Below are 10,541 nucleotides of genomic sequence, written 5' to 3' on the forward strand. Positions count from 1 at the left end.
ATGGGCCGAATGGCCTCCTTCTGCACTGTAGGGCTTCTATGATTCTATGGCAGCCAAGTTGTGAATCGCGAATTCCCAAAGACAAAAATGTAATGATGAGCAGATGATGTTTTTGTGGCGTTGAGCGAGAGGTGGATGTTGTTACTTCGGTGAGGCACTGCTATTTTGGTAGGAGCAAGAATAACGTGAAGTGCAACAGAACCCTTCGTTTTGAGCGTCTCGGAACTTAGTGACTGAGTTATGAGCTGCCTTCACAAGGACATGTGGCTTCCTTTTACACAGAGGGTGGCGAGTTCCTGGAACGCGATGCCAGGGGAGGTTGTGGAAGCAGATACATTAGCGGCCTTCAAAAGGCATCTCGACAAACAGATGGATAGGATGGGTGTAGAGGGAGACGGCACAAGGAAGGGCTGAGGGTTTTGGCCAAGGGTGGTATCATGACCGGTACAGGCTTGGCGGGCCGAAGGGCCTGTCCCTGTTCTGTATTGTGTTCAGCTAAACTCGCACAGAACCTTGGTTCAACCACAATGCTGGCAATGAGATCAGAGTATTATGAGAAGTTCGACACAGGCACTTGAGAAAATGCAAAGAAAGGAGTTTGACGAGGAGGATATCAGAGCTGTGATGTTGCAGGATACGCGGGCTCTTTTTAATTGAATAAAATCAGGGAGATTGGAAGAGTGACCGGAGCAGAATTCTTTAAGGTTACTGAGGGATTTGATTGGGTTTGATTGGGTAAGTGGAGAGTCATCCCCACTTGCCGGGCAATCCAGAGCTGGGGCGAGGGGGGGGGGGGGGGGGGGGGGGGTCACAAACGCAAGATGGTCACTGACAAATTCAATGAGAGATCCCGGGGAGTTTTGCGAATGTGGAACTCGCTACCACAGGGAGTGGCTGAGGTGAACAGCATGGATTCAAGAGGAAGCTAGATTAGCTCATGGGGGAGAGAGACAGAATGATACGCTGATAGGGTGAGATGAAGGGGGATGGGAGGAGGCCAATTAACACGGGCATGGGCCGGCTAGATCTCGATCGAAGGAACTGAAATACAACCTCGACTGGCAACCAGAAAGTCGGCCTGTTGCAAAGTTGGTGATAGAATTTTTTTGTTTTCGTTTATAAATTTAGAGTACCCAATTTTTATTTTACAATTACGGGGCAATTTAGCATGGCCAATCCACCTGCACATCTTTTTGGGTTGTGGGGGTGAGACCCACACGGACACGGGGAGAAAGTGCAAACTCCACACGGACAGTGACCCGGGGCCAGGATCGAACCCGGGACCTCAGCGCCGTGAGGCAGCAGTGCTTTTTAAAAATAAATTTAGAGTACCCAATTAATTTTTTTCCAATTAAGAGACAATTTAGCGTGGCCAATCCACCTGCACATCTTTTTGGGTTGTGGGGGTGAAACCCAAGAAAACACGGGGAGAATGTGCAAACTCCACACGAACAGTTTCCCAGAGCCGGGATCGAACCTGGGACCTCGGTGCCGTGAGGCTGCAGGGCTAACCCACTGCGCCACCGTGCTGCCCTTGATGCAGCACTGCTAACCACTGCGCCATCGTGCTACCCCAGGTGACGGGATTTTTAATAACGATATTTTGTCGGGCTGCACGGTGGCGCAGTGGTTAGCACTGGTGCCTCACGGCGCTGAGGTCCCAGGTTCGATCCTGGCTCTGGGTCACTGTCCGTGTGGAGTTTGCACATTCTCCCCGTGTTTGCGTGGGTTTCACCCCCACAACCCAAAGATGCGCAGGCTTGGTGGATTGGCCACGCTAAAATGGGCCTTCATTTGGAAAAAAATTAATTGGGTACTCTTAAATTTATATTAAAAGAAACAATATTTTGTTCACGAAACACATATGCGTCCGAAAGACTAAATGACACTGAAAGTAAATTCTATAGACTGATATCGGGGTTTGAACCCTGTAAAATTTGTGTCTTAACAAAAATAGACTAATTAGATTTTGCAGGATATTTTAAAAAAGGCGTGGGTTGGAAGGTTGAGGGTTAGTACAATCGAACTGGGAGGGGGGGGGGGGCCTTTTCGGGGGGAGCTCCAGCGAAGTCTGTCTATTAACCGATCCCAGACCAAAGGCCAAATATTAACCCGCCTTCAAAAATCTGATTCCTCTTCAGACACCACTGTCACTGAGTCGATATTCTAGAATCCCCCCCCCCCCCACCACTGCATGGTTTGCAGATGTTCGAGAACAAGGCCTTTCACAGGGCAACGAGGGGGGTTACTGACTCCCCAAGGTGGGGGGCGAGGGAAAAAAAACAATTTGCCTCACTTAATTGATTTGGTCCCACTCCTATTTATCCATTAATCCTGTAGGTGTCCGTATTCCTGTATGAATGTGTGTAACCTCACGTTAAAAGTATGCTCGGTAGTGTAGCAATATCGACGGATTTGTTTGTTTTCTATCTTCACATGCTCTTTTCTCCATTGGGGGGGGGGCGTTGGAAGGATTAGCAGGTTTATTATCGATCTGTTGAGCCGTGTTGTGCACTCTCCTGCGTTCCCCCAGCCAGTGAGTCCCGGTGTGGCACTTGAACCCGGAGCTCCGGCCTCCCTGGCAGGGATGCTAGCCCGCTGCGCCGCAAGTCCTCGTAATGGGGCGAAATGGAGTTACTCCCAGACTCCTAAGGTGTGAGCCTCGAGTGATGCTTACCCTGCTGGCCCTGCTGGTGGGTGGGGGCGAAGTGGGATTGGAAGTCCTTGGACGCATTGGGCCAGCGTGACTGATGGAACCTTCCAGCTGGTAACGAGGCCACAAGGCCCCTTATGCCTGCTCTGTGCCTTTTCGGTGACTCTATTCAATTATTCCCCCCGATCAGCACTGGAACTTTTTCATGTTTCTAAGTGGATATATAATCTCAGGGCTGCACAGTGGTTAGCATTGCTGCCTCATGGTACCGAGGTCCCAGGTTCGATCCCGGCTCTGGGTCACTGTCCGTGTGGAGTTTGCACATTCTCCCAGTGTCTGCGTGGGTTTCACCCCCACAACCCAAAGATGTGCAGAGTAGGTGGATTGGCCAGGCTGAATTACCCCTTAATTGGAAAATAATTAATTGGGTACTCTAAAATTTTTTTTTTTTAAAGCTGAATTTGCTTCCACCTGCCTCTCGGGCAGGGCACTTCAGGTTGCACCAGCTCTGTGCTCAAGCAGGGGAAGCACGGTAGCATTGTGGTCAGCACAATCGCTTCACAGCTCCAGGGTCCCAGGTTCGATTCCGGCTTGGGTCACTGTCTGTGCGGAGTCTGCACATCCTCCCCGTGTGTGCGTGGGTTTCCTCCAGGCGCTCCGGTTTCCTCCCACAGTCCAAAGATGTGCAGGTTAGTTGGATTGGCCATGCTAAATTGCCCTTAGTGTCCAAAATTGCCCTTAGTGTTGGGTGGGGTTACTGGGTTATGGGGATAGGGTGGAGGTGTTGACCTTGGGTAGGATGCTCTTTCCGGGAGCCGGTGCAGACTCGATGGGCCAAATGGCCTCCTTCTACACTGTAAATTCTATGTATATGTATAAAGCCTTGGAGCTGAAGGGGACGGTGCAATCCTCTGGGATGGGTGTTTCTGGGATGAGGTTGCGATACTCAGGGTACAGGTTCTACACCACCGCGTGCCGCCAGTTGCTGACCATTTCTGTGTTTTGTGACAGATGCTTATGGAATTCGGTCGAAGAGCATGAGGAAGTTCAAGTTTCCTTCGATTAATACCTTCATGGGTGAGTGTCTGTGTCTGATTGCTGGGCGAGATTTATACCCACCCGTGTGGGCTTTGGGTGTGTCGTGTCGATGGGCGGGTTCTGGTGGATTTGCTCTGACTTGAGTGTCTTTGAATCAGAGATAGATAGGTTTTTGATCAATAAGGGGATCAGGGGTTATGGGGAGAAGGCAGGAGAATGGGAATGAGAAAAATATCAGCCATGATTGAATGGCGGAGCAGACTCGATGGGCCGAGTGGCCTAATTCTGCTCCCATGTCGCACCCTCAAAAAGGCAGTCTGTGGTCGCTCCGAGCGACGGTACCTGGCGGTGCGGAGGGCCTCGAATCCGGAGCTGCTCGAACAGGCCTCACAAAGTGGGGTGCACTTTCCAAGGGCCAGTGCACGCTCGATGGGCCGACTGGCCTCTTTCTGCACTGTAGATTCTATGATTCAAACAGCCTGCTGTTTAATAAACGTGCTTCCCGGCAAAATGTTTTTTTAAAAAGCAGACGATAACGATGGTCTGAGTTATAAGGAGAGGCCGGATAGGCTGGGACTTATTTCCCTGGAGCGTAGGAGGCTCAGGGGTGATCTTATAGAGGTCTGTAAAATAATGAGGAGCATAGATAAGGGAGATAGTCAACATCTTTTTCCCAAAGGTAGAGAAGTCTAGAATTAGGGGACGGTGCGAGAGGCGAGGTACAAAAGATACCAGAGGGGAAATCTCTTCACACAGAGAGTGGTGAGTCTCTGGAACGGGCTGCCAGAGGCAGGGGTAGAGGCGGGTACGATTTTGTCTTTCAAAAAGCAGTTAAGGCGGTTACATGGGCAGGGTGGGTATAGAGGGATATGGGCCAAATGCGGGCAAGTGGGACCAGCTTAGTGATAGAAACTGGGCGGCATGGACCAGCTGGGCCGAATGGCATGTTTCCATGCCGTAAACATCTGTGACTCTAACCCACTGTTTTATCTTTATTCTCGTTTGGCAGGATCAAGTTTCGCTTCACCGCACGCGGTAACCCGGTTAAAGCAGACAATTGAGAATCGAGGTAATTTCTGACTTGCCTGGCGCGGAATACCCGGCTCAACAGCAAAGAAATTGTATTTTCATCGCGTCTTCTACATCCCAAAACACTTCCAAAGTGCCTTGGCAGGAGCACGGTCAAACCAGGCATGAGCCCGAGCCTCATAAGGCGATGTGGGGGTCAGATGACAAAAAAGAGATTGGCTTTAGGGGCAGCACGGTGGCGCAGTGGGTTAGCACTGCGGCCTCACGACGCCGAGGTCCCAGGTTCGATCCCGGCTCTGGGTCACTGTCCGTGTGGAGTTTGCACATTCTCCCCGTGTCCGCGTGGGTTTCGTCCCCGCAACCCAAAGATGTGCAGGGTAGGTGGATTGGCCACGCTAAATTGCCCTGTTTGCATTTAAATAAAATTTGAGGGGGTCAGCTAATGTCAGGTTGGGCATCGCACTTGGCATCAGTGGCCACTCCGCACTGCCTTTATCCTCCTGCTCCAATGACGAGCTGCCCTCTCTTCTCAGGAAGGCAACACCCAGTCCCCAAAATGGCCTCCGCCTGCCTTCATTGAAGCCTACTCGTGACAATAAGCGATTTTCATTTCATTTTTCATTGCCACTGGCGGCAGGCGAGGTAGCTTCCAACTCGGCTCCGGCCCAAGGTGGCGACCCATAATTCACCTGGCGTCTGGTTCTCAACCAGGCATTGGAAATGCGCCCCCTACAATTCCCAGTCGCAACTAAAAAGATCGGGAAAACCGCCGGTTGATGACCGGGATTGATTTTTCAAGCCCATAGTTGGAGTTGTGTTACTTTCCACCACTGACTGCATTGAGCTGCAAGGTACTGGGGGAGGACGTTGGCTGTAGTTTCATTTATAAGCCGTGTAAATTCATACAAGCCCCCACCCTCGCTCCCAACTCGTTGGCTGACATGGCGCCAATGTTCCGCCCCTGCCTCTATCTCATTGGCTGGCGCAGCGATGTCAGCAGTCTGCGTGAATAACGCTGCCTTCTCTCCCCCAACTGAGAATCTGCTGTTCAATCTGTTTCCCCGACAGGTTCCGATTTCTTTTTGACTGACCAGGCAGCTGGACGGCTAAAGCGGACGATCGAGAATCGAGGTAATTTAGATTCAATTTACGGTTGAAAGAATAGGTTAAACGTCCACCCGATGGTGGTTGCCGTGGACAGGCATGCCTTCCGTTAACCAGCTGTAGTCTCGAATGGACAGATAGCCACTAAAGCTGTGCTGCCATGCAGCACGATGAAAGAGGGGGAAGGCGGAGAGTGAGGCCAGAAGAGTCACCACTTTTAGGTACTCTTCCCACCCCCCCGCCCAACCCTTTCACTGTCTCCACGCTCAAACATCTGGGAGACAAGAGGGCGAGTATTGACGTCTGTAAGACAGCAAAATTAAGCCATTCAGTTCGATCGATTGCCTCACTACTTCACTTATCCAACATTGCTCCAACTTGGCCCATCCGAAATCTGTTGATCGTTCCCCCAAAATCCACAGCCTTTTTTTGGGGGATTGGCACATCATTCCGTTATAGATCATAGAATTTACAGTGCAGAAGGAGGCCATTCGGCCCATCGAGTCTGCTCCTGGAAAGAGCACCCTACCCAAGGTTAACGCCTCCACCCTATCCCCAGAACCCAATAACCCCACCCAACACTAAGGGCAATTTATCACGGCCAATCCACCTAACCTGCACATCTTTGGACTGTGGGAGGAAACCGGAGCACCCGGAGGAAACCCACGCACACACGGGGAGGATGTGCAGACAGTGACCCAAGCCGGAATCGAAACTGGGACCCTGGAGCTGTGAAGCGATTGTGCTATCCACAATGCTACCGTGCTGCCCGCTTCTTGACATCTTTGAATAGCCTAGCTCTGATAATGAGGTTGATTTTCCATTTCGTGAACCGAAGGAGTCACAACCATAAGAGACTGACTGTATTTGGATATCAAACTACTTTTCCTAGCTCCGACCCCTCCCTTTGCTGAAGGGGAGGTGTGAACAGCCATGGCTGCTTCTCTGTCCCCTGCCGGCTACCCGCCCACAAACGACCCAAGGCCATGGACTGCAGACGTTCAAGATGTCGGCTCAGCTCCACTTTTGTTTTATAAATTTAGAGTACCGACTTCATATTTTCTAATTAAGGGGCAATTTAGCACGGCCAATCCAACGACCCTGCACATCTTTGTGTTGTGGGGGCGAAACCCAAGCAAACACGGGGAGAATGTGCAAACTCCACACGGACAGTGACCCAGAGCCGGGATCGAACCTGGGGCCTCGGCGTCGTGAGGCAGCAGGGCTAACCCACTGCGCTACCGTGCTGCCCTAACCCCACCTCCTCGAGGGCAATTGGGAGGGGGGGGTGGACAACAAATGCTGGCCTAGCCCAGTCACGCCCACATCCCATAAAACCTCTGGACTACCGCTGGGCTATTGGTACGTCGAATGCAAACATTATAACTTTTGCTCATTGTTTTAAAATCTGTCCTCTGTGGTCACTAAACCTCCGACCAATAAAAAAGCAAAAAAAAAAGCTGCATATTTAAGAATTAGGAGCAGGCATAAACCATTCGGCCCATCGAGCCTGCTCTGCCATTCAATACCATCATGGCCTCTCTGGGGCTTCATCGCCACTTTCCCCACCCTTGCCCCCATATCCCTTAATTCCCCAAGAGACTAAAATCTGTCCATCAATCCTTCAATGTGTGCGACGACCAACCAACATCCACCAACCCTCTGGGCTAGGGAATTGCAAAGATCCGCAACCCTTTTGAGTGAACAAACTTCTTCTCCATCTCTGCTAAACAATCGCCCCCCCCCCAGGGCAGCACGGTGGCCTAGTGGTTAGCACAACCGCCTCACGGCGCCGAGGTCCCAGGTACGATCCCGGCTCTGAGTCACTGTCCGTGTGGAGTTTGCACATTCTCCCCGTGTCTGCGTGGGTTTCGCCCCCACAACCCAAAAGTGTGCAGAGTAGGTGGATTGGCCACGCTAAATTGCCCCTTAATTGGAAAAAATAATTGGGTAATCTAAATTTTAAAAAAAACAAAAAAAAACGATCGGCCCCCTTATCTCAACGCCGTGTTTTGGATTCCCTGACCCATGGAAATTTGAAAAGCGCTTCACGCCCAATGAAATGCCTTTCTGAAGTGACGTCGCTGATGTCGTGTAGGAAAGATAGTGGCCAATTTGCACGCAGAAAGCTCACACCAAGATCATCGCAATCAGACCACCTGTCTCGGAGGGCATAGTTTCTTCCCATTGTCTGTATCAAAACCCCTCGATGTTGAACATCTATCGAGGGCAGCACGGTTGCACAGTTGCTTCACAGCGCCAGGGTCCCGGGTTCGATTCCCGGCTTGGGTCACTGTCTGTGCGGAGTCTGCACGTTCTCCCCGTGTCTGCGCGGGTTTCCTCCGGGCGCCCCGGTTTCCTCCCACAAGTCCCGAAAGATGTGCTTGTTAGGCGAATTAGACATTCTGAATTCTCCCTCTGTGTACCCGAACAGGCGCCGGAATGTGGCGACGAGGGGATTTTCACAGTAACTTCATTGAAAATGAAATTCGCCTATTGTCACGAGTAGGCTTCAAATGAAGTTACCGTGAAAAGCCCCTAGTCGCCACATTCCGGCGCCTGTTCGGGGAGGCTGGTACGGGAATTGAAGCGTGCTGCTGGCCTGCCTTGGTCAGCTTTAAAAGCCAGCGATTTAGCTCAGTGTGCTAAACCAGCCCCTTCCACCTTCCACCATTGCAGTGTTAATGTAAGCCTACTTGTGACAATAATAAAGATTATTATTATTATAAATCGCTTCTTGAAGGAAAACAGCCGCAGCTTCTTCAGTCCAGTCCCTGGCAAGAATGATTATTTTTTATTTGCACATTTATTTTGAAATGCGGAAAGATTTTTGCTGCGAGCATTGACTGATTTCACCGATTTCTGCACTTCAGAATTCCAATTCACGGCGAATGTTGAGGACGTCGATTATAATTTCCCTATGGAGGAAGATGAGCTCTATTCTGCGGAGGAAGAGTCCAAAGCCTGGAACTGCTACAGCCAGGAATATGGTGCTGCCCCTGCTGCTGCCACCTATACCGACGGCTCCCTCGGAGAGTTTCAGGATGTCCTCTACAACCAGTGTTACATGAAGGACGAGCCATCGGACCTGGCCGAATATGAATTCTACGGCCCGGCGGCGGAGGAGCTGCGGAACTGTGGGGAGGCCGAGGCGTTGAACCCCACCTACGACACGAATTACAACGTCCTGGCCACCGTCGATGACCTGTCCGTGACTGCGGCCGACGGGGACGTCAACACCTTTGTTCTGGGCATGGGCTTTGCGAGCGGCAACGAGGCGCTGTCCACTATTTTGGGCAGCAGTATTGCCATGCCCAGTCAGCAGGCAGGATCCAAGGGCTGAAGGGCGAGACGCTCGCCGATGGATGGAAAGCCACGGGGGAGGGGAGGGTGGGGGCGGAGGGTTGGGTTGGGGGCATTTGGGTTGGGCGGGGGTGGTTGGGATGCCAGGACCTCGCTCCCGGTCTAGATGTGTTGCCGTGTAGTCACCCTTCCAAGGACCCTGGAGCTAATGCAGCGATTGTCTCTGAGTGGGATGACCATTGGTTCAAAGGCTGCGTGGGGCAATCCTGGCGGCGAGCTCTGAAGGTGCAAGTAACCTGGGGAGCTTTATCGGATAAGCTCCCCAGTTCTCCCCCCACCTCCCCAAACCCTGTTAACCCCTCTCCCCCTCTCCATCGCTTGTCCTCGAGCCTTCCCAACTTATATTAGAAAACAGCTCAATGATAGAATGGGCAAGGCGGGGGTGGGGGGAAACACGCTCAAGGATGACGACCTGGCCAATTGGAATTCCTGGTTGTAAAACTTTGTCGGATATTGGGCGTGGGACTTGCATGGCATACGCCTTCCACAAATGTTTTACCAACATGCCCAACCTGCCAATAAAAGAAAGGGGCAGAGAGCAGCTTGCGAATTGTGAGCCAGTTAAGGTTGACTGTGTCGCTGATCGTTAAGGACGCCTCGTGCCTGTTGAGCGATGGTGGAGTTTTAAATGCTGGCTTGAGGCTGTTCTGTTCTTAAATTTTGTGGGGAAAACTGTTAATATTTTTATATTGGAAGTTGAGGAAACTGATAGCACCTGGTAACTGTGAAAAATGTATTTAAATCTGCTTTTTGTTTTAAAGAATGTGTTTCAACGTTCCCGTTTGAAGTAATTTACAGCTGATTGTATTGTCCCAGTTTGTGTGCACAAACCTGTCCAGTGACTTGTCTAGCCAGGAGTTGCTAAGACCCCAGTTGTTCCCTCTGGGATTTAGTGATTTGTTAAACTGGGAGCTGGCAGCGCCTTTTTTTTAACATGGAATGTTCTAAAAGAGAGGAAGAATACTCCTCAATTCCTCCTCCATCTCTCACTTCTCCTTTGAGACGCTCCTTAAAACCATAAGACATGGGAGCAGAATTAGGCCACTCGGCCCATCGCTTCTGCTCCGCCATTCCATCATGGCTGATATTTTTCTCATTCCCATTCTCCTGCCTTCTCCCCCATAACCCCTGATTAATCAAGAACCTATCTATCTCTGTCTTAAAGACACGCAGCGATCTGGCCTTCACGGCCTTCTGCGGCAAAGAGTTCCACAGATTCGCCACCCTCTGGCTGAAGAATTTCCCCTTCATCTCTGTTTTAAAAGATCGTCTCTTTAGCCTGAGATTGTGTTCTCTGGTTCTAGTTTTTCCTACAGATGGAAACATCCTCTCCATGTCCACTCTATCCTGGCCT

General features: G+C 51.0%; 1 protein-coding gene across 1 annotated transcript in view; it reads left to right on the plus strand.

Annotated features, from left to right (window-relative positions):
- Positions 1–9,198, plus strand: part of LOC119957971 (transcription factor RelB-like) — a 45,349-nt gene extending 36,151 nt beyond the window's left edge. Inside the window, exons 9-12 of the mRNA XM_038786214.1 lie at positions 3,665–3,730; positions 4,701–4,760; positions 5,789–5,851; positions 8,698–9,198. Coding sequence (XP_038642142.1) covers positions 3,665–3,730; positions 4,701–4,760; positions 5,789–5,851; positions 8,698–9,167 — 659 coding nt within the window. The 3' untranslated portion in view covers positions 9,168–9,198. The remainder of the gene's footprint in view (positions 1–3,664; positions 3,731–4,700; positions 4,761–5,788; positions 5,852–8,697) is intronic.
- The last annotated feature ends 1,343 nt before the right edge of the window (positions 9,199–10,541 follow it).

This window comes from Scyliorhinus canicula, chromosome 27, assembly GCF_902713615.1.
Source record: "Scyliorhinus canicula chromosome 27, sScyCan1.1, whole genome shotgun sequence".
NCBI lineage: Eukaryota > Metazoa > Chordata > Chondrichthyes > Carcharhiniformes > Scyliorhinidae > Scyliorhinus > Scyliorhinus canicula.